Source organism: Theileria parva, assembly GCF_000165365.1.
Source record: "Theileria parva strain Muguga chromosome 3 map unlocalized ctg_530, whole genome shotgun sequence".
In the NCBI taxonomy this organism is placed as follows: Eukaryota; Apicomplexa; class Aconoidasida; order Piroplasmida; family Theileriidae; genus Theileria; species Theileria parva.
In genome coordinates, this window is record NW_876245.1 from 532,211 (window position 1) to 552,571 (window position 20,361).

The 20,361-nt window shown below is 32.6% G+C and overlaps 10 protein-coding genes and 2 non-coding genes across 12 annotated transcripts; 6 read left to right on the forward strand and 6 right to left on the reverse strand.

Annotated features, from left to right (window-relative positions):
- Positions 1 to 339: 339 nt before the first annotated feature.
- Positions 340 to 1,616, forward strand: gpn3 (Conserved hypothetical ATP binding family protein). Its single transcript, XM_061305660.1, has 2 exons — positions 340 to 699; positions 753 to 1,616. The coding sequence occupies exons 1-2, from the start codon at positions 501 to 503 to the stop codon at positions 1,571 to 1,573; spliced, it is 1,020 nt and encodes a 339-aa protein (XP_061160993.1). The 5' UTR covers positions 340 to 500; the 3' UTR covers positions 1,574 to 1,616.
- TpMuguga_03g02370 (uncharacterized protein) lies at positions 1,612 to 3,352 on the reverse strand. The gene is made up of 9 exons (XM_758180.2): positions 2,893 to 3,352; positions 2,702 to 2,793; positions 2,391 to 2,612; positions 2,171 to 2,321; positions 2,027 to 2,114; positions 1,951 to 1,996; positions 1,829 to 1,918; positions 1,739 to 1,796; positions 1,612 to 1,707 (listed from the first exon to the last, which is right to left on the reverse strand). Exons 1-8 carry the CDS (start codon positions 3,125 to 3,127, stop codon positions 1,770 to 1,772), a joined length of 951 nt encoding a protein of 316 aa, XP_763273.2. The 5' UTR covers positions 3,128 to 3,352; the 3' UTR covers positions 1,612 to 1,707; positions 1,739 to 1,769.
- Positions 3,329 to 4,934, reverse strand: TpMuguga_03g00257 (uncharacterized protein). The gene is made up of 2 exons (XM_758182.2): positions 3,813 to 4,934; positions 3,329 to 3,683 (listed from the first exon to the last, which is right to left on the reverse strand). Exons 1-2 carry the CDS (start codon positions 4,836 to 4,838, stop codon positions 3,345 to 3,347), a joined length of 1,365 nt encoding a protein of 454 aa, XP_763275.1. The 5' UTR covers positions 4,839 to 4,934; the 3' UTR covers positions 3,329 to 3,344.
- Positions 4,935 to 5,023: 89 nt separating this feature from the next.
- Positions 5,024 to 7,385, reverse strand: TpMuguga_03g00258 (Acetyl-coenzyme A transporter 1 family protein). Its single transcript, XM_061305661.1, has 4 exons — positions 5,840 to 7,385; positions 5,673 to 5,760; positions 5,343 to 5,606; positions 5,024 to 5,192 (listed from the first exon to the last, which is right to left on the reverse strand). The coding sequence occupies exons 1-4, from the start codon at positions 7,103 to 7,105 to the stop codon at positions 5,050 to 5,052; spliced, it is 1,761 nt and encodes a 586-aa protein (XP_061160994.1). The 5' UTR covers positions 7,106 to 7,385; the 3' UTR covers positions 5,024 to 5,049.
- A 103-nt stretch (positions 7,386 to 7,488) lies between these two features.
- TpMuguga_03g02375 (PP-loop family protein) lies at positions 7,489 to 10,277 on the forward strand (the record flags this gene model as incomplete). Its single annotated transcript, XM_758185.2, has 3 exons — positions 7,489 to 8,762; positions 8,819 to 8,915; positions 9,018 to 10,277. Exons 1-3 carry the CDS (start codon positions 7,666 to 7,668, stop codon positions 10,275 to 10,277), a joined length of 2,454 nt encoding a protein of 817 aa, XP_763278.2. The 5' UTR covers positions 7,489 to 7,665.
- A 244-nt stretch (positions 10,278 to 10,521) lies between these two features.
- TpMuguga_03g00941 lies at positions 10,522 to 10,603 on the forward strand. The gene has a single exon. It is a non-coding gene; the product is annotated as a tRNA-Ser (tRNA).
- Positions 10,604 to 10,842: 239 nt separating this feature from the next.
- Positions 10,843 to 10,924, forward strand: TpMuguga_03g00942. Its single transcript has one exon. It is a non-coding gene; the product is annotated as a tRNA-Ser (tRNA).
- A 75-nt stretch (positions 10,925 to 10,999) lies between these two features.
- On the reverse strand, positions 11,000 to 12,216 carry ATG3 (autophagocytosis-associated active-site domain protein). The gene is made up of 6 exons (XM_758186.2): positions 11,891 to 12,216; positions 11,717 to 11,813; positions 11,619 to 11,687; positions 11,481 to 11,588; positions 11,234 to 11,397; positions 11,000 to 11,086 (listed from the first exon to the last, which is right to left on the reverse strand). Exons 1-6 carry the CDS (start codon positions 12,037 to 12,039, stop codon positions 11,002 to 11,004), a joined length of 672 nt encoding a protein of 223 aa, XP_763279.2. The 5' UTR covers positions 12,040 to 12,216; the 3' UTR covers positions 11,000 to 11,001.
- Positions 12,217 to 12,405: 189 nt separating this feature from the next.
- RABGAP1L (Rab-GTPase-TBC domain protein) lies at positions 12,406 to 13,997 on the forward strand. The gene is made up of 7 exons (XM_061305662.1): positions 12,406 to 12,579; positions 12,613 to 12,728; positions 12,772 to 12,915; positions 12,946 to 13,006; positions 13,037 to 13,097; positions 13,248 to 13,376; positions 13,453 to 13,997. The coding sequence occupies exons 1-7, from the start codon at positions 12,508 to 12,510 to the stop codon at positions 13,545 to 13,547; spliced, it is 678 nt and encodes a 225-aa protein (XP_061160995.1). The 5' UTR covers positions 12,406 to 12,507; the 3' UTR covers positions 13,548 to 13,997.
- Positions 13,998 to 14,186: 189 nt separating this feature from the next.
- On the forward strand, positions 14,187 to 16,791 carry TpMuguga_03g00263 (uncharacterized protein). Its single transcript, XM_758188.2, has one exon. The coding sequence runs from the start codon at positions 14,335 to 14,337 to the stop codon at positions 16,699 to 16,701; it is 2,367 nt and encodes a 788-aa protein (XP_763281.1). The 5' UTR covers positions 14,187 to 14,334; the 3' UTR covers positions 16,702 to 16,791.
- Positions 16,792 to 16,855: 64 nt separating this feature from the next.
- TpMuguga_03g00264 (S1/P1 Nuclease family protein) lies at positions 16,856 to 18,603 on the reverse strand. The gene is made up of 4 exons (XM_758189.2): positions 18,422 to 18,603; positions 17,848 to 18,270; positions 17,147 to 17,682; positions 16,856 to 17,030 (listed from the first exon to the last, which is right to left on the reverse strand). Exons 1-4 carry the CDS (start codon positions 18,510 to 18,512, stop codon positions 16,905 to 16,907), a joined length of 1,176 nt encoding a protein of 391 aa, XP_763282.1. The 5' UTR covers positions 18,513 to 18,603; the 3' UTR covers positions 16,856 to 16,904.
- A 77-nt stretch (positions 18,604 to 18,680) lies between these two features.
- TpMuguga_03g00265 (uncharacterized protein) lies at positions 18,681 to 20,201 on the reverse strand (the record flags this gene model as incomplete). The annotated part of the gene is made up of 6 exons (XM_758190.2): positions 19,782 to 20,201; positions 19,605 to 19,710; positions 19,435 to 19,538; positions 19,224 to 19,319; positions 18,959 to 19,135; positions 18,681 to 18,881 (listed from the first exon to the last, which is right to left on the reverse strand). The coding sequence occupies exons 1-6, from the start codon at positions 19,842 to 19,844 to the stop codon at positions 18,681 to 18,683; spliced, it is 747 nt and encodes a 248-aa protein (XP_763283.1). The 5' UTR covers positions 19,845 to 20,201.
- Positions 20,202 to 20,361: the final 160 nt, after the last annotated feature.

Below are 20,361 nucleotides of genomic sequence, written 5' to 3' on the forward strand. Positions count from 1 at the left end.
TCGTTTTTTATCAATGAATCTTTCCACTATCACATTTTTTATAAATTTACCCATAAAATTCTACACAAAATAAACTTCTCACAAAATATATATTTTAAATTCATTTTCCTCTAATTTTACCTTTTTTTGGGTTTAAATTTCATTTGATCACTAATTTCAAAACTGCTTCCTCACTTCTCTTCACTTTATTCACCTTCTTTTTCATTATTCCTTCACCATCTGTTATATAAACGTTTAAAAACTATAATTGATTATATTTATCTCCATTATTCCAGTTCTGGTACTTATTTTTTTCCTATTACACATATGGTGACTCCTTCCTCTGAACCACTTCATATTTTTCATGTTTCACACTTTATTTTATTAAAATTATAACGAAAATCTGTAAATTATATAAAATTTATAAACTATTGTAGATTATTTTTTTTATTTAGCGTTTTTTGTAAATTATAATAGATTCCCATATGTATCACTAAATCGCCCTAATAAATGTTAAAAACATGAGATATGCCCAGATAGTCTTGGGTCCTGCTGGGAGTGGGAAAACTACCTACTGCAAGGTGTTCCAGGACTATCTATTTTCCTGTAAAAGGAACTGCTACATAGTTAACCTTGACCCAGCAACAGAGGACGGCTTGGAATTTGAAAATGAGAAAAACAAAAATAAAACCAATTCAAGCAAATCTAGTAACGGTAAAGGTACCGGATTCTATAATACTTTATATCATTAGCCATTATGTATAATTCTTTAGTCAACCCTTTTGATACTGATATTCGGGATTTTGTCGATATTGGATCAATAATTGAGGAGGAGGACTTAGGACCAAACGGCGCTTTGGTGAGGAGCTCAGAACTTCTGGCTGAAAATTTAGAGTGGCTTTCAGAACAACTTGAATCAACTTACTCCGACGAGTCCTATCTTTTGTTTGATACACCGGGTCAAATCGAGTTATTTCTCCACATTCCATACGTAAAGACTATTTCTGAGCTCTTGAAACGCCTAAATATTAATTGCTTGGCTGTTTACCTATTGGACGTCTCATTCATGAATGACCCTGCCAAATTGATTTCAGGCTCACTTGCAGGACTTGCTGCCATGGTTAATCTTGAAATGCCTCACATAAATGTTTTATCAAAGTGTGATTTAATCTGTGATCGTAACAACAAGATTTCTAGGAACCCGTTCATTGACGTAACAAGCAGTACCTTCGGATTTTCACCAAATGATCTCCAGTTTCAAAAATTACACATATCTAATCCTATTTCAAACCCCGATGACCCTGAATTTGACCCAGATTCAGATAAAATGGATTATTCTGAGTTTTACGAGGTTGTAAATAAGTCTAGCAATGATCTCATCGACAGTTTGGATAAACACCTTCCCAAGACTTACAGAAGACTCAATGTGGCATTTGCCTCACTTTTGGAGGATTTTGATCTCGTTTCATTCATGCCTCTTAACATAAACGATGAGGAATGCTTGGAACAGCTTTTAGTAGCTACGGACGTCGCATTACAATTTGGTGAGGAGGCTGAACCTTCAGCTAAATTCGACCTATCTGATACTATTTAATCTTGTCAATTTTAATTTTAAACTAATTTTTATAATAAATAAACATTCACAAATATTAATATGTTACAGAATTGATTAAAAGTTTCTAGTAGACTTTAGAAATTTGATTATTTTTTTCACATCATACTTTGGATCTGAGCATCATAATCTTGTCTCCTAAATTACCTGTAATCTCCTTTTCAAGCTCTAAAAAACATTAAAAATTATAAAAATTACTCTTCTCCTAAAGAAATATTTATTTAAATGATAACTTACTGGTTGTTCGTTATGTTCAGCATCTTCATTTGTCCAATTTGCCTTGAGCTTTTTAAAATTGAATAGATGAAATCTTATCTTGGATTGCACCTTAAGTTAATCATAAATTATTATATTGTTACTTGAATATTTCTGTTTGTCATCAAGTATCTTCTAACATCAATGAGACTGAAGAAAGGTTATCAACTCATAACTTACTCTTGAAAAGCCAAAAACCTAGAGTAGTAGTGAACATCACCTCTTTCAAACAGCCTTATTTCAAACAAAACAATATAATCAAGAGATCCTAAATGACATTTAACTTATATTACATTATTTATTGTTATGAGGAAAAAATAATACCTTGACTCGTGTAGTAGAGTGAGTATAAAACAGCTTTGTGTATGATAAGCACAAATGTACTTGCTCCTGGCTGAATATAACTTTGAAGTGTGGTCATCAAATTATCCAAACCAACTATAAAGTCATTCGACTCCATCTCATACAAATTCTCCTAACATTAAATATGTGTTTTAATGAAGAAAGATATGTAAATACAGTAAACTGGAGTATAGAAACATACGCAAAGGTATAAACCAGGGAAGTTTTTAATGACGTTGGATGTCAAGTACGAAATACTTTGCGATTTTGCTTTACATTCGTTTATAATTGAATTGAGGAGGTTTTTATTAATATTTTCGCCATTAATTATTTTAGATGACCAGGACAGTATTAGCCATTTAGCCTCTGAGGGGGTCATTTTCAAGTATTTGAACCTTTTAGAAGGCTCAATTGACCACAAAGCCTAAACATTCGTTCAACAACAATTTAAATAGTAATTTAAAGTACAATTATGATTAATATAAGAATAATAAACTATAATGAAGGAGTCACATCGTTTCTTCTATACCCTATCATATTATCGCTACCTTCAGTTGAAGGAGCAATGGTACTTGAATCATCAAACAGATCATTGAAGTCATAGCCTACAGATATAATTAACAACTAAAAGTGGCAAAAAGAACTAGAAAACAACCATAAAGGGGATTTTAACGAAAATTTATGTATATAAACTGGAATTTTACCCATAATTGTGAAATTTGGCACGTTAGAACCCTGTTTGGTTCCGAAGCAGCAAGTTAGGAGTTCTCTCACTGCGTTATACACATTACACCGATTTTTTTCATAATTTTTCTCCTTTTCACATTTTCTTTTTTGGACCAGACAACTTTTATGGAAAAATCCTTCCGAGGCGCTTTCCAAATCTTCGTAGAAACGTGTTGGACCCACAGAGCAGTCTGAAGCCTGGGAATATGTCATTTTATATTCATTATATTACAAAAATTAAATTTCAAACTTTCGTAATGCAAAAAAACAGGGAAAATTTTAAAAATAATCCTTTATCATCTTACACATTCCCAACAATTTAATTTCAATAAAATAAATCCGTTAATTTAACAAATTAAATAAATTATACAATAAAATACAAAGAATTATGTGTACAATTAATTATAATAAAAATAAGAGGAAAATGAGATTAGTAGTTGGAGGAAGTATTCTTTGGTTTAAACTCTCTTTTTTTCTCGGTTCTCTTGTAGGGCTCTAATGTTATATTGCGATCCTGGATTTGAAGATCATTGGCCAAGAGTGTTTCCACAGCTTCCGTCGAGTCTAATTCTACAAAGGCGTACAGCAGTGACTCGTTACTCTTTCTGTTAACCTTTTGGGGCTTTATAGCAACATCCACCACCTTTCCGTCTGAATTTAGCTGTGCCAATCTCTTGTTAATGATTTCCGTTAAGATGACCTCCGTCACCATCGGGGGTATTCCGAAAATAGCAACCTTCAATCCATCCTTATTATCTTTTCTATAACTCTAAACCATTTATGAAGCTTAGCCAGTTAAATATTGTTTATCATACTATTAGTATATCTAATTATTATTATAACTATATTTAGTATGGATAACTATATAACGAGATGATTGAGTTGTATAAAAAATTACCCTTGATGAATCATGAAGATAATCTTGAGATTTGTGTTCATGTGATTGTTCAGGGGTTGAGGTAGAATGGGAGGCATGAACATGAGGGGTGGTTGTGGAATGAGTGTTGAGTGTGTTCAACTCGGTCAATAAATCGTTGATGATGTGGTACCTGCTCCTCGAAACGTCGCCAGAGAGTAACACAGTCTGGGCAAAAAGTTTCGTCTGCTCAGTGTTATCCTTCTCGTTGGCGAGTGTGAAGGAGCCGGTGATTAGGACTAGGAAGAGTGGATGCGAACTAACGAGTTGAATTTCAATGTTGTGAATGTTGGAAGTGAATACGTAGTTGGCAAATTGCTGATAGTAGTTCCTTATCTCGTTATGATCCGATGCCACGACCCTGTTACCGTTAACGTCAGTCTTTGACAACTGTGCCTCCTTTGAGTAAAGACTGTACATGTAGGTAGGGTTATTGTTGAGCATGGAGTAATACTTGTAGGTGAAAAAGTACGCGATTTCCTCCAGGGTTGAAGAGTCCAAGACTTGATCCACCAGTACCTGAGAGGTGTTTACAGGCACCGGTGCAGGCATGTTACCATTTACACTCATCCTGTTATCACCCACCAGGGGCATTGTTCCAGAGTATGCATGAACGTAGCTGCTGTTACTGGTCGTGTTACTTGGGTAACTTGTTGTGTTTGCTGCGTAGGTAGTGGTGCTAGCTGGGTAGCTAGAGGTATTTGCAGGGTATGTGTTAGTGCTGGAAGGGTATGTCGTTTGATAATTGCTTGTATAGCTTGAGAGTCTTGGCTGATCGAACTGTACATTTTCGGTCCAATTATTACTGTACTGTTGATTCTGATAAGAACTACCGTAGGAGTACAAATTACTCATTTCGCTTCTATTATTTTGACTATGTTTGTAAACTCTTGAATTTCTCTGAAAATTTCTATCTCTGTTCCGGACTCCGTTCAGAACAGGGTCAACATCTACTCCCGTATTCATATCATTGACCTGGTTCACACTCTCCTCCACGAAGTTCGACATTTTTAAATCAGTATGATATGCAACATTTGATTTAAAAGAGTTTTTTAAGAAATTAATTTACTGGCAACGCTATACCAGCGGCCCCACCCAGATTCCCATCATTGCTCTTTCTTTGTCTACCGGCCACTGTTATTACGAATCTTTATTATTAAAAACCCAAACACATAAAATAATCTACGTGAACATGAACATATAATTACATTAAATTTAGCTATGTGTAGTCCTCTATTGTCCAATCCTTCTCGTCGTACTGGTCGAGCTTTTCAAACATGAGTTTGAACTTCGGGATTATCCAGAATCCGCAAGCTATGCATATCAAACACTCCACAAATACTCCGTTTATTCCTAATTTTTCTAAAAAATCATCATTAGTCTATTTTTCCTCAAATTTAGTTTAATGATCCAAATTACTTTTATAAATAATATAAATACTATTTTTATCACTATTACACCATTATTACACTATTTATAATATTATTATACTAATAGTGGTGGGTGACTTACTGAATGTGAGTGTATCTACTAGTAAAAGAGCTATGTAGTTTGGGTAGAATCCTCCGAAGTTTGCCAGTGTGTTAAGGAGGGTCATGTAAATTGCTCCAATTTTGGGGTCCGAGACCTTGTTAAACAACGCTACGTCCGTTACTGTGTTTAATAGCTGGGCTATTCTTCTCAGAATTATCACGGACGATAATAAAACCACGTACACGAATTTGGTCTCGGTATAATGATCATGCTTGAAATAGTACTTTGTGATTATCAAAAAACCTAAAATTTATTACCCAGAAATATTCGGCAAATAGTAAGTATATTTGAACATATGTATGAAAATACCTGTTGATATGATTAATGATCCGAATCTAAGTATTAGAGCTCGGTATAAAGTGTTGCTAATTCCGTATAGTACAATGTAATAAGAAGTCTGAAAACATGTTAACTTATGCAGAAAATATAGTAAACATTGAAAGAAATAGCCATAATTACTGTTATATAAAACATACCACAAGTGGGAAGACGATATCTACGACGATTGTGAAAGACTTGGTTATGGCATACAAGTCCTGAGAGAGTCCATATGATAGCATTTTAAGATCAATTGGATTTTCTGGAGAGAAAAATAGATACTTTGTGAGGAGTAAAAATGCCAGAGTCTTGATTGGCGCCAGTGTAATAACTTTTTTAAGGGTTTTATAGCTATTCCACATTCTAAACCGGCCTTTAATTCCGGTCTCCAAATCATACTCTAGTATTTCTCTAACTGATTCCAACTCGAATATCTCCGCCGAATCCTTTGCTACATCCATATCACGACTTGAAGAACCAATATCTTTGTGTTTCCGATAACTAAAGGAAGCTGGGATATTGAGATCCACTGTCGGATCACTATAGGAAACATCACTGCAAACTGTACTTGGTGTGTTTGATGTATAATTCGGCGTTGTTTCCTTCTTAAACATTAAGAAAAATGTCGTAATTAATATAATAATTCCGAAGAATCTCATAAAACCTGAAATTGACACTACGGGGTCAACGCACTTATGGCATACGCATTCAGCGCTCTTTAAATGACTACAAAAAGACTCAAAGTGATTGTGAAACGTCTTTGAAAATTTGCACATGTTGTTAAAGATCGAGTTTGAACCAAGAATCAAGAAGAATGCAAGGTTCGCTCCGAATGATTGTCCTGCGGAGTTACAGGCTGAGGCGTGTACTCTTAAATGTGGCCTTAAAATCGTCAGGGCCCATCCGTCAACTGCGATATCCTGTGTAGCTAGTAGAAAATAGAGTACTAAGAAGAATAAAAATATCTTCCCGCTCATTATTTGTGTTGAAGAGGATTTATTCAGAAGACTACTTCCGTCCTCAGCCAAATTACCAGCCAGGGTATCAGAAGGGACAGGGAACAGCCATTTATCCATCCGTTTATCATAACTTCCGTACAGTAACAATAAACCACAAATTACTTGAACAGGGACAATCCAACTCTTTCGTTTACCTATCTTTTTTATGTAGAAAAAATCCAAAATAGGTGCCCATAAGAGCTTAATCGAGAAGGGGAAAGTTACCAAAGACAAAATCGCAATTTTAGAGTAGCTTACTCTATTATTTAACATGATAGGAATTGTGTTCTGAATACCTATTGGAATTCCCTGGAGTATATATAAAAGAACTAGCAAAAATATCGATCCTATGTCCCTTCTGTCGAACTTTTCTCCAGAAAAGTTACTCAGGACAATAGAATTCTTTAAATCTGCGATGAATCCCATGATTATTCGGAAATTATTCTTTTATACTAGTAGAGAATCCATTCACTCTAGTATCAAATTTATTTTAAAAAATAATGTTACAAATGATTTAATTTTAAATTTAAAAAATTTATCAATAAAATCTTTACTCATGAATCAGGAATATGTTTAAGGAATCTTCAGAATTAAAACCAGAAAGAAACTATTTTACAAGAGTTAAAATTTATATTAAAAGCAAACCAAATCTAATGGAACTGATTCCATATAATAAGAAAAAATTCTGTATATTTTCTACAGAAATTGTATTATACAAAAAAATCATTTTAAAAACTATAATTTATCCGTTCTTTGTCAACCGCACAGAATCAAGTTTATTATCACTTTTGCAACTTTTTATTTTATATAAACATTAATTTCAGTTATTTTTTATTTTGAAATGAGTAAAGAATCAGTTTTAATGTAGTTTTTGACCTATTTAATTTTTAATTTAATTTTAATGTAGAATAGTTTAAAATGTGAAATTACAAGTTTAAGCATGTAATTTAGAATATTTTATTCTAAATTTGTACTATAATTATAAAATGAATCCAATATGGAGAAATTCCTCTATTTCAATCATTTACATTCTCTATATTTCAATTTCAACCTCCTGTGTAAGGTTAGACACACATTACACAGGAAAACTCAATTTTATACTACATAAAAACAGGAATTCAAACTCTTTTAAGACCGGAATTGATGAGTACTACGACACTAACAGCAAAATTGGTGGTTTTAACCCATATTTTCTCAATTCTAACCCCTCAGGGTTTCTTAATATACTAGGTACTTTAACGGATAGTTTGACTAAAAAGCCGGATTCTACACAAAATTTGAGTTCTCCACTTGATAGAAAATGGTTATTTGATATAAATAAAAAAGGAGCTCGATCTTTAAAGCCTCCAATTAAGCAAGTAGTAGAGTCCATTATACCAGATATATACACAGTGTTCAAAGCCAGGGAACATTTTGGATCCGGGCCCCTACCAAGTCTTCTTTCCTGCAGTGGCGGAGTGGACTCAATGTCTTTATTACACTCATTTGGGATCATAAAGATTATGTATGAGGAGTTAATAAACGATATTATAACTGTTTTTAACAGTAAAATGAATAGCGTACCCTTCAAAATCATATCTGAGACCAGTAAAGTGGATTATAAAACTAAGAAAGCAGAGCTGATGAAGTTTTTAAAGGAATTTTACGATAATTTTAAAGTTGTTTACTTTAACCATAAACAGAGAGAAGACATTGACAAAGATATCCAGGTCATCAGAGCTGCCTGCGAAAAGTACAAATTTGACTTAATTATCGAGGAATTACCTCAAGAACTTCAATCAAAAACCGAAGTTTCAAAGTTTGGACCCCAGCTAATGTTCAGAAAGTGGAGACGTGAGACTTGTATGAAAATCATTGATAGTTTGAGTTCTTCAGATAGTACTGGTGGAAATAAGGGAGACCTAAAAAACACTGAACGTGTAATGAACTTTCCGGATGAAAACCTGATAGACTTACACACCATAAAGACTCCGGAAGATTTAATTGGTTTAAAGGGGTTGGTGTTCATGGCACATCACTTAAACGACAATTTTGAGACTCTTTTGCTTAAAATTTCAAGGGATACTTCTATATTCAATTTGGGGTATTTTTAGTATTTACAGCTTAATAATTGCTTCTATGTATTAATAAAATGTTTAGGCTAATGAGACTATATGACAATCTAGACCACAAAAACTATTTGCTCGTCAGACCATTTGTCTCTACAATAAAATCAAGATTATATTCCTTCATGGAGGTAACTATACCAACTAATTTTACAACTAATATCTAAATATCTACAACATTTTTATTACTTTATTTTCAATAATTATTGTACTGTAATTTAAATAATTTTCAGGACATAAATGAAAAGTACCACAGAGATAGTACTAATGATGAGTCACACTACGAAAGGAATATTTTAAGGAAAAGTGTTATCCCGTCAATAGTCGCTGGAATTGATGGAAAACACACTGCCTGTTCTGATGCACTGGACCAATCCGTGAATGGATTCTATCAAAGCATTAATAATTTATCTAGAAGGTGTGACACGCTTAAGGAGTCAGTGGATAAGGAGGTTGAAATGTACTTTCATTACATTAACTCAAAGTACAAATCCCAACCCGTTCCTTACAGTTCAAACTACACTTCAAATTCACATTCCACAGATGCTGAAAAGGAGTCCTACAGGATTTTTTACGAGACCTTATTTAAGAGAACTTATGGAGATAAGTTAAACAGTTTCGAGATAAGGTTCAGGAACAACTTGGCTTATTTTAACAGGATTGGACTTAAATTCCCACGGATTTTCTCTTTAAAGGAGCTGAACATTATACCTAACCAAATTGTAAAGGAACTGGTTCTCAAAACTTACATTGAGTATTTTAATGGATCAAGTGTATCTAACAACAATGTCCGCTACATCCTGGATCATTTTACTAAAAATCCATTCTCACAGTTCATTAAGCAATACTGCGTTGGGAACCACTTTTTAGTCCACCAAGGCTACTTTGTCAATTTTCAATATACCCATTCTGATTTATTTCGGAGACCTAAGGTTAAAAAGGGTTCAACGACGTCAGTGGGTCGTGACAACAAGGATAATAATTTAGTGTATTATGATGAAAATTTAAATATATACAGTCATCTGGACCAGCTAAAAGTCCATGTTACTCGAGAAAATAATGGACAACATACTTCTAAAAATAATTATGAAAATACCAATGGTAATGGTTTCGGAAAATACTATGTAGAACTGTGTTTGAAGGAAAAGATGAAGAAAATAGATGGGAATGGGTCTGAGAATTTAAGTACCACTGATAAGGACAATACTAATGATAGGAAAATACACATTGATATAAGATATTTGAATGAAGACGATGTTGTACCTAGCATAGGAATGTGGAAGAACAACGCCCACTCTGTTTTGGCCAATGCTGATATTCATAAACTCATCAAAGATGAGATACCAGCTTTTGTAATTTCTGGCACAAACAAAGTTATAGGCATATACGGGATTAACTTGAGAGCTCCTTATTTCTGCAATGGCCATCAAACTGTCGAGTACGGATCTGATCAAATCACACTACCCCTGAAATATAGGATAACCATACACTAATGTAATTTATTTCAACAATCAATGAATTGTTATTCTATTAAACTTTAATATGAATAAATGTGTACTTGTGTTATAACAAAAATCCATATAAAGATATAGGATTTTTTAAAATAAAAGAATTTATGGTGTTGTTTTCTTAAAGGTTAAAATTAAATTAAATGTGTACGACACTATCAGTTTTTTTCGGAATCTTGATATTCATATTTTTTTATTAATTCAGTTGAAATTTTGGCTCCTTGACTTAGGCAGTTTGGCCGAGTGGTTAAGGCGACAGACTCGAAATCTGTTGGGCTCTGCCCGCGCAGGTTCAAATCCTGCAGCTGTCGTATTTAAGTCATTTCCCCTCAGTTCACTAATTTAAATACATTAATAATATGTGTTAACTGGATATAATTGGTCTATGACATTGTAACCAACAAATCTATTTTTTAAACACAATTTAAGATTCTATTGGTATTTAAATGTTGATTATTATATTGAATCGCCCTTCTTCACTAAATCGGATGTTATATTTGGTATTACTTATTTTTAACGCATATAATTAGAAAATTGGAACTATTGGGAAGGCAGCTTGGCCGAGTGGTTAAGGCGACAGACTAGAAATCTGTTGGGCTCTGCCCGCGTAGGTTCAAATCCTGCAGCTGTCGTATTTTAATTATCATGAAAAATGTAATATTTAACATATATTTTATCGTCACGATTATTTAAAACTGTTTCCAGGGGTTTACTCAGGGAATCCATCCAACACATTTATTAGAGGGAAGGCACTTGACCACATTCTCAGGAAATTTACCAACACATTTTTATCACTGTAAAATATTTTTATTTTAATCAGCAAATGATTGGATTTAGCTATAAATATGTAATTAATTAAGTTATTCTATAGGTAAATTATTAATTTAATTATTTTGCTAATTTAAAATTTACTAGTTAGTTTAAATTTCCTGATTTATAACCTTAAATTCTGCTCTTCACGTTTGACAATCTCCTTCTGATTACAAGGATGGACTGTAAGATTTAAGAATCCAGTGAAAGGATGCCTTTCCACAGTGACTGTTTTCCCAACGTAAACCTCAGGAACGTCCTCAAACATCTCGTCCTTACTCAGAGGAAGTCCAAACTGAATAATTAAGTCCAATTAAATATTGATTATATAGTTAATAGTATATATCGAAGAGTTTTACATAGGTGCTAATTTTTTACTTGATTATATCCTCTAAGCCAGAACCTAGCGGTTTCATTATAACGGTCATATGTAATGGTTAGAGAATAAGTTCTCCACGTTGTTTCTACAGAAGTTACAGGGTCCTCCTAAACCAATTTATAACTGTAAGTTAGTACCTCGTAAAGATTATCCGGTACGTTATCTTGAAGTTGAGGAACTACCCATGATTCATGAAGAACGCTCTCCTAAAAATTATACAAATTTAAAAACTTACAGGTTTAGGAAGCTTTAAACAAGCTACATTGTCACAATAAAGGTATTGCTTATCTTCAGGAAGATTAGTGTCATACATTGACTGGGTTTTACCAGCCCTGAAACCAGTACAATTAGAATAAATTTAAAGTAAAATATAGCTAATTAAGGCTGGTATCGTAATTAACAAACGAACCACCTCCATCGTTTGTTAATGGAGACTAAGCCATCTCCATATTCAACGAAATTAGAAGTGTTCAAAGAGCCTTTGAGCCCCAATGCTGATCCTTCGTTGTCAAATAAGAAGGAAAAACTGCTTGTAAAGACCTCGTAAGCTCTCCTCATGGATCAAAAAACTGAGAATATATAAAAAATTCATAGAATTTTGGAGAAAGGAAAGGAATTTTTGGATAGACGCTTCACGTTACCATTAAACATACAAAATCTATAGGATTTTAATTTACAAATTCGAGAGAAACTTAAAATTAAGCGTTAATTAAAATATAGTTAAAAGTAGAGATCCTTCTATATTATATTACAAAGATTAAGAAAAATTTAAATGTTAGATAAAGATAGTGGAAGGAACGAAAATAAACAGTTTTAATAAAAATAAATTATTTTATATATCTACGGCAAAATATAGAATATTTATTAAATATTAATGAAATGTGTAAATGGGAAGTTTATTTTCACATGGGAACAATTTTGCATAATCATTAGATTTATTTATTAAAATGCCAATTGTTCTAATAGTATCAATTAAACAAAAAATGTAAACCACAATCCAGTTATTTATACTTAATATTATTAAAAATGGTCGAAAACGATCAATCTTACTCCCCCAAGGATAACTCACTCAAGGCTGACTTTATGTATGACCTATTGGTAACAAAATTAATTATTTTAACTTCAATTTAGAGCATTGGAGAACCTTACGGTCATTTAAGGTTCCAAAAATGGAAATCCATGAGTAACAGGGGAATTGAAGAATTTGCAAATGCACATCCAAACACATTCTTAAGAAGAACTAACAGGTATTTACGATTAATTTTCTCAATATAAAAATAAAAAATCTAGGGGAATTCCTCAGAGATATAGATGGGAAAGTTGGAAAGTCGCCCTAAATTATAACCATTATTTGTCAATTGTTGGTGACTTGTATGAATCATACAGTACAAAGCATAACGAATACTCGTCAATAATAAACATCGATGTTCCAAGGTTATAAAAACATTTTCTAATAAGATTTAGAACATTTCCCGAGTTAAAAGTTTTCAATAAAGATTCCCAGAATCAACTACATCGCATTTTGGTAATCCACTTTTATTTAAACAATTTTTAGTCAGCTTATGGTAATTATCAACCAGAAATTGGATATTGTCAAGGAATGAATTTCGTTGCAGGTATTTCTGGCCCTTTATAATTTGTTTTATTCATTTTCATTACTCATTATTATATTAATAGTTTTATTCCTATCTATGAAGTTATGTTTACATTCTAATGCCATTGTATTTTTATCTACTATTGATTAAGACTTTCCATAAGAACTTTAGGCCTATTATTATTGGTCAGCGGATTTAACGAAAAAGAAGCTTTTGTGGCATTTGTAGGCCTGATGAACGAATTCAAACTTCTTGAGTTCTATAAACCATCATTTCCAATGATTAAACTCTACATCGCAGGTTTTGCCTTAAGATTCAGTGCAAAATAGCACATAAATCATTAACTATATATTTAAACCTCTGCATTGCTGGTTAGGGTTTGAAAACTTATTGAAGAAGTTATCGCCAGATCTGCACAATCATCTGAAAAAAGAGGACGTTTCAGTCTCTGTATTCTTAAACCAATGGTAACAACTAAAAATTTAAACATAATCAGGTTTTTAACGATGTTTGTGGCAAGCTTGCCACTTAGAACAGTGGTTGCCTTGTGGGACTATATGCTATACAATGGATTATCAAGCGTTTTAACTGTTTCTTTGGGCTTAATATGGCTATTAATGCCTCAAATTACAAGACTTAATTTCGAGGGGATCCTTACTTTGCTTAAGGACATCAAATCTTCAGATAGCAAGGATGACCTTAGGGTAGGAAGAGTAATAATAAATCAAGCACACAGAATATCAACATCTACACCAAATTTAAAAGACTACATTAATCCTTCTAATATAATCTCTGATAAGGAAGATAATGCAGACTAAGTTTAATAAATGCTGAAGATCTAACCCAAGAAAACCTCAACCACCTTTTGATATTCAAAACTCATTTTAAGAATTTTAATACCTAAATTTATCAACCACTTTATATTTTTTAAATTAAATTTCTAACAGTTATATATTTAAAAATGGTAAAAATCATAAAAATTGTAAAATTTTAGAGTATATTCGCATAATTAAGATAAAAATAATGTTTGGTATTCTACAAGTTGTGGATCATGGAAATATGTTGTTATCCAAGATTCCCTATTCCCACTTGTTATTTTTTTCAGAATTCTATAGATTTAGAATCAACTTGTAAATTTGATCTTAATATTAAGTTATTTTACTTATGTGCACTAGATTTATATATATTTTATTCTTTTATATCCCCATCTGAGTTATTAGATCCGCCAATCGGATTGATTTTTTTTAAATGAATATAAATGAAGAATTTATTTTTATTGTATATCATACTACCCATATGCTTGGTAGAAAGTAATGACCCCAAAATTTTAAACCTAGCTGCCAAAGAATTCCCTGGTTTTCATGTTACCGAAATTCCTCATCCTAATTATCGTCACTTACAATTTGAATTATCATCTGAATCTATGATAACAGCAGTAGTTGATAGTGGGTCTGATATCTGGATAGCTGAAGAATCTGAAAAATCATTTCTTTTTAGGGCACATGTTTACGTTAAAAACAAAGTTGCTCATCTGGTCGAGCTGAAAATTTATGTTTCAAATATCGATATAACTAAATATTATGTAAGAGAAGACGGTGGTAAATTCAAGCACACGAATCAAGATATTTTCAATGATTTAAAACAGACAGATGTTTACTTTTGTGGAGATTTGATTTTAGATTTCGAACGTGGATTTGGGTTTCATTTTTTTAAGAAGGAAAAAATTGTAGTATTTGGTCAAGATTTTATAAAGTTTGTACCCAGTATAGGACTAGATGTAGTTAAACTTACCAATGGGAAAGATGTGATATGCGATAGCTCCAAAAACAGAACTTTTTCTTACGCCATTTACTTCTATAGACCAGGCGTTGATGAGATGATTAAAGTTGTAGTTGAGGATGCTAATAAAGATCACGTATATTTTTACTTTCAATTTTCTAAAAATCGATGGATTAGATCTGGTCCAGCAATGTTGGAACATTATTATAAAACTCCTCAACCATCAGCAGTGGCTACAGGCTCCCTTTTACCTGTAACTATTAAAGATGAGAAAGCTGAAGACAAACTTGAAGTTTACGAAACCACACCTAAACCTGAATCATCAAAGTCTCTTGCTTTACCTTATTCAGTTGACAAATTTGAAGATACGGGAGCTGTTGAACCTTTCACAAAGAAAATAGTTTCCGATCACCTTGTTTTGACACTTGAAACTGCACTTGATGATCCAAATTTCGATGCGTCAGATACTACTTATGCAAATGGGCTTATATTTAGATTTGTGTTACCTAATGTTCAAAATTTAAAAGAAATACGTTGCAATAGTTTTCATTGCAAAGTCGACGGGGTTACTGAAGTATCTTACGACTTAGTTAGTGCTTACCTTTATAAAGATGTCTTTCATTTGATAAAAATAGTTCTTACAAATATATATGGTTCTACAGAGGAAGATTATATCAGAGTTTGTGACAGTTCGTACATTAAAAAAACACAATACCATTTGTATACTGATCGTTTGACTAAAGCGGATCATGACTCTCTATCGGATCCAGCATTTCTTGCTAAAAGTGAAGGAGATTTATCAATTCCCGACGATTCATCCGAAAGGCTTATTGAATTTGATTTAGAGTCTGATGAAGTCCAGTTCTTGAAAATAACGAAAATTGATGAAGTAAATAAAAACCCATGTCGGATATATAAACCTAACGACGGGTTCTTTATCGGTAAAATAAGTCACAAAAAGAAGGTGCTTTGGAGAGCATATTTGAAAAATGAGAGAGCAACTAAGGGGACTTTGTACTTTTTAAATGGTGAGCCTGGATTTTTGAATTTAATTATTCCAGGTTTACCTCGTCCCGATAATAATATAACCATTGATGTTATATCGGGTAAAAAGACACCAAATCTTGTAAGCGGAGTGTTAAGTCGAGTAATCAGGAAATATGATTCTGAATTTTGCATTTGCTTTAATCTTACAGATCCCATTGACTATACTGCATTTGATATTGATAAGCAGCAACACAGATGTTTTGTTTCTAGGATTTTTAAAGCTGGATCTCCGATCGTTTCTGTTTATCACCATAAAGAAAAAGTTACACCAAATAACATCATACCCTTTTATGATATTAAAGTTTATTATTACCAAAGGGCTCCCATATCATTTGTGACTGACCATGCTTCATATCCCCGAGTTTTTATTAACGCGGCATCAGGCTGGAGAACATCTAACCTATCATCTCTGGAGAGTGACTTAGATGATATTAAAGGTTATTTGGATGGTCCTCATATGAGAAGTTCTCTTTCTCTTTATCTTTCTTATGAAGATTATGATCCTACTGATTTCGAAGTTGAGGTTACGATAAGGAGTCAGATAATTTCAAAGACTTTCATGCCAACTTTTAAAAACCTCATCACGCTGATAACTTGCAACGATGCACATGTTTATGGCTCTGATAGTTTAAAATCTTCAGGTGTTAGGTTTTACCTTAAAAACGAGAAACCTTACAAAGCTGAGGTGCACAAATTTATTAGGGAGGGAGTGCATAAATTAATATTTAAAGTTTATGATGAGACAGGCGACAAACCAAAGTGGAAAGACATCGACGAAGATGATTTTACCCGTCTTTAGTCTCTCATCTCCTGTATTATATTATTCTACCTTTTCTAAACCCGAAAGTGTAAACTAACTTTACGAAATAATATTTCTTGTATTGCACATTATATTGTATTACACATTACGTACTCGTATTTATCAAATTAGTATACATCAAGGTGGTATAAATTTGTTTATGTAGAGTTTAAGAATATTAATGTTACAGTTAAAATTTTATTTTACTCAGGCAGTTTATTGACGGGTTGGTACCTCTTTGACAGGAATAATCTGACAAACAGACCCTTATCTTTAAACAGACGTTTACACAGTGATACAAAGGCGTAGTAAACCAACAGAACTAGTGCCTAAATTCATTTTTATCATCTATTTCCACATATATTTATACACAATGGTTATATACAATGGTTATATACTAGTTATACATATTGGTTTTATAATGTAATTTTTGTTTGAAACTTACAAGTGCTAGGAAAATTATTGCAATCTTCACTAGATAGTAGCCGATATTGATTGAGCGTGGCTCGAGTTCTGGTTTCTGTATGATGATTCCAGTTTGTTCGTCGTAGGCGATTTCTCTGTGTGATAGAATGTAATTTACAACAATTGCCACTCGGGCTCCTGCAATTACGATTTGCAGTCGCATTAGGAACCCAAGTTTGGAATCTAATCTCTCTGTGAACCTAATTGCTTTGGTTCTAGGCGTATCATTTAGATAAACAAAATCTTCCTTATCAAAGATTGTGTTATTCAGGGATGCCGTTTCTGCTGCCCACACTTCGAGACACTCAACAGTCTTATTATTGAAAAGCTCAAGTTCAGTTGAGTAACGCAACCCAAGTGTTGACACATGCGTCCATGAACCATACCATGCATTCTCATTTACTTCGATGTATTTGGGCATATAAATATGCTTTAGAAATTCACCATACAATGGTCTTTTTGTGTTTAATGCTTGCATACTGATATTCTCCCAGACTGGAAACTCACTCAAATCAACTAAACACATTTTAATCAGGGTAGCTATGTATTTAATTACAAAACTTAACTAAGTGTTCAATTAATCACAAAGGGAAACTAAGTTACAATGCTTAATCAGCTTAATGCGTAATTAACACTTAATAAAAGTTAATAAAAATTAGTTAAGTGTGTATAGGATTATACCTGGAATGGTAGCGATAGAATCAGGTTGATTAAAATCTAGATGTAAGGGGTGATGTAAATCAGAAAGTAGAACAACTAAATATTTAAGACAATCAGAGGGTGAGAATTTGATTTTTCTAGGATATCCCAGTTGCGGTATATCGAATTTTTGTGGTTTAGCAGTTCCAACTGGATACCCAGAATTCATTAGTACTGAGAAAAAGTACTTTATACCGGCCAATAGGCAAAGATTATTGCTACAAGTGAAATTAAAATTATTAGATTTTTTATCTGGTTGATATTGATAATGTAATGGGAGTGATTCTGGGATTCTTTTTAAAACCTCGTCGGCCCACCAAGTATAATCCACCAAATCTTCGCCCCTCAAGAGCATCTTTAGCCTTCTCAGTCTCATGTATGTTATAGCGCTCATGGCAGTTGACTCTAAAATTAAAAATTATTTTTTAAAAAGTTTTTATAAACAATACGTAATAATTAAACAGTGTTTAAACAGAATCAAATACAACAAAATATGAGTCAATAGAATCAAAAATAACGATAAGTAACAATTTATTTTTTCGAACTAAAAAATTACCTATAGCTTCTCTACAGAGCTCGTTCCAGCTCTGTACGAAGTTGACTAGTACTGTTGTGAAGAATACACATAAAATTAAGGCACACTTCATCTTGAACTAAATCTCAACTACCTCATCATTTTAAATTAAATATATATAATACGATTAATCCGATAAAAAATTAAAATTGCAAATATAAGTAAAAGATCAGGTTTAGATACAACACCACACGGAGTTAGAAATACAGTAACAAGTATAAAAATATTACGACTATTATTTTCAATCTTCTCTATTCTTTACAGTGTAGTGTGAGTTTTTACATGCTTCGCCATAAATTTCATTGTTCAGGGCATCTACTGCTTTTGTTGTGGCTGCTTCTGCTGACAAACTTGCAATGTGGTCCAAGTTATACAAATTCCTTAACTTAGTTTGTGTTTTGTACATTGTGTCATCACTTGGTAACAGTTGGTTAAGATTCGGCTAAAAATTTTTATAAAATTTATTAACACATGGTATATAACAATTGAGTATAACTGTTTATCACTGAGAAATATTACCTTGTGTTGATAGAATCCTACTGTGGCATTTCCACCTCTAACTGGGCCAGTGTAGTCATAGTGTGAAGTTGTTTTTTCTTGACCCACTCCTGCTATAAAGTGGAGTTTTGTTCTCTTCTGAGTCTTCATAAGGTCCTTGAATTCCTTTACCAACTTGTTTATATTTTGAAATATTTGCTAAAAATTTATTATTCACTTGAAAGGGTTTAACTTATATAGAGATAATTATTAGAGGCCAAGTAGGTTAAGGATTAATCAAACTTACATTAACTCTGACCTTGTGCCCGGGAAGCCACTGAACGTTATTATACCCTTGAATCTCCTCCAAAATGTCAGTGGTTAAAAAAGTTAAAGAATCGAGCTACAAAATTACATTAGTTTAATGAAAACATTATTGTAAATTAAGATGTCTAAATACCGCTAATTATACATAAAGTTAATTATGTATAAATTTAACTTAATATTATGAAACATACGCAATCAAAACCGGCGTTGATGAAATGCTGTGCTATGGTAGAAGTTGAATTGTTATGCTTGAAAAACTCGCGCACATTCTGTTTTTCAACATCCAGCTCCTTATCTAAAGAATTTCAATAAGATTAAACAAAAAATTTAGTAAAAATATAAAAAAATAAGGAAAACAAACCATAGTGCCATATCTTTGCAAAATAAGGAGAATGTGTAGGATAATATGTGCAGAGAACGTCAACAATGAAGTGAACGACGTTCGCTGGCTTGTTCTCTTCTACTTTCTGTAAATTTATTTAGTATATTATTAAAATTAAATATTTAGTTTTAAAATATCCCGGGTTAAGCAAATTACCTTTGCCAAATATGACAATAATTTGTCGGCCTTTTCTGAATTGTTAGCGCTTGGACTTGTCATTTTGGAATTTCCATTATACCAAAACAGAAAACTTTGTAAAATATTAAAATATTTAAAATGTGTTAGAATTTGATAAATTATCAAGGAGGGGTTATACTCAACGTGCACTCGGTTTCCCTAAAATTTTAAGGCACAGTTCAATGAATTCTGTAAAATTTACACCCCTTTAAAACTTTGGTTGGATTAAGTTCGTTTTTGTTTTATGAACTTATAAAATTCTGAGGATATAACGATAAGGGTATAAGTATAAGTTGTGACTTTGCTGTAATGCCAGCAGGTGCAGAATGACTATAAACTAATTTTTCTCAAAAAAATCCAAATTAATAAAATTTAACTATATATTATGACTTGTTCAGAAATTATTTAAATTCCTGAGATTCGTACCAAAGTGTAACTCTTCTATTAAATTTTAATCAGATGATAAGAATTTCAACAACAACTTAAAATGAAGTTATATATAAAACAAGCGTTAAAAATAAAATGTGTAAATATACAATGGCAAAATTGTAATATTATA

Excerpts from the sequence above, each read along its gene's own strand:
- gpn3 (XM_061305660.1), top strand. The coding sequence starts at position 501 with ATGAGATATGCCCAGATAGTCTTGGGTCCTGCTGGGAGTGGGAAAACT. Across the intron at positions 700-752 it reads CAAATCTAGTAACGGTAAAG|TCAACCCTTTTGATACTGAT; the intron begins GTACCGGATTCT and ends ATAATTCTTTAG.
- TpMuguga_03g02370 (XM_758180.2), bottom strand. The coding sequence starts at position 3,127 with ATGACATATTCCCAGGCTTCAGACTGCTCTGTGGGTCCAACACGTTTC. Across the intron at positions 2,322-2,390 it reads TCCCTGGTTTATACCTTTGC|GAGAATTTGTATGAGATGGA; the intron begins GTATGTTTCTAT and ends ATTTAATGTTAG. Across the intron at positions 2,115-2,170 it reads ACTCTACTACACGAGTCAAG|GATCTCTTGATTATATTGTT; the intron begins GTATTATTTTTT and ends AATGTCATTTAG.
- TpMuguga_03g00257 (XM_758182.2), bottom strand. The coding sequence starts at position 4,838 with ATGTCGAACTTCGTGGAGGAGAGTGTGAACCAGGTCAATGATATGAAT. Across the intron at positions 3,684-3,812 it reads ATCTTCATGATTCATCAAGG|AGTTATAGAAAAGATAATAA; the intron begins GTAATTTTTTAT and ends TAAATGGTTTAG.
- TpMuguga_03g00258 (XM_061305661.1), bottom strand. The coding sequence starts at position 7,105 with ATGGGATTCATCGCAGATTTAAAGAATTCTATTGTCCTGAGTAACTTT. Across the intron at positions 5,761-5,839 it reads ATATCGTCTTCCCACTTGTG|ACTTCTTATTACATTGTACT; the intron begins GTATGTTTTATA and ends ACATGTTTTCAG. Across the intron at positions 5,607-5,672 it reads ATCATTAATCATATCAACAG|GTTTTTTGATAATCACAAAG; the intron begins GTATTTTCATAC and ends AATAAATTTTAG.
- ATG3 (XM_758186.2), bottom strand. The coding sequence starts at position 12,039 with ATGAGGAGAGCTTACGAGGTCTTTACAAGCAGTTTTTCCTTCTTATTT. Across the intron at positions 11,688-11,716 it reads GTTTAAAGCTTCCTAAACCT|GAGAGCGTTCTTCATGAATC; the intron begins GTAAGTTTTTAA and ends TATAATTTTTAG. Across the intron at positions 11,398-11,480 it reads GGCTTAGAGGATATAATCAA|TTTGGACTTCCTCTGAGTAA; the intron begins GTAAAAAATTAG and ends TTAATTATTCAG.
- RABGAP1L (XM_061305662.1), top strand. The coding sequence starts at position 12,508 with ATGGTCGAAAACGATCAATCTTACTCCCCCAAGGATAACTCACTCAAG. Across the intron at positions 12,916-12,945 it reads ATAAACATCGATGTTCCAAG|AACATTTCCCGAGTTAAAAG; the intron begins GTTATAAAAACA and ends AATAAGATTTAG. Across the intron at positions 13,098-13,247 it reads AGGAATGAATTTCGTTGCAG|GCCTATTATTATTGGTCAGC; the intron begins GTATTTCTGGCC and ends TAAGAACTTTAG.
- TpMuguga_03g00263 (XM_758188.2), top strand. The coding sequence starts at position 14,335 with ATGAAGAATTTATTTTTATTGTATATCATACTACCCATATGCTTGGTA.
- TpMuguga_03g00264 (XM_758189.2), bottom strand. The coding sequence starts at position 18,512 with ATGAAGTGTGCCTTAATTTTATGTGTATTCTTCACAACAGTACTAGTC. Across the intron at positions 17,683-17,847 it reads TTCTATCGCTACCATTCCAG|TTGATTTGAGTGAGTTTCCA; the intron begins GTATAATCCTAT and ends AAATGTGTTTAG. Across the intron at positions 17,031-17,146 it reads CAATAATTTTCCTAGCACTT|GCACTAGTTCTGTTGGTTTA; the intron begins GTAAGTTTCAAA and ends AAATGAATTTAG.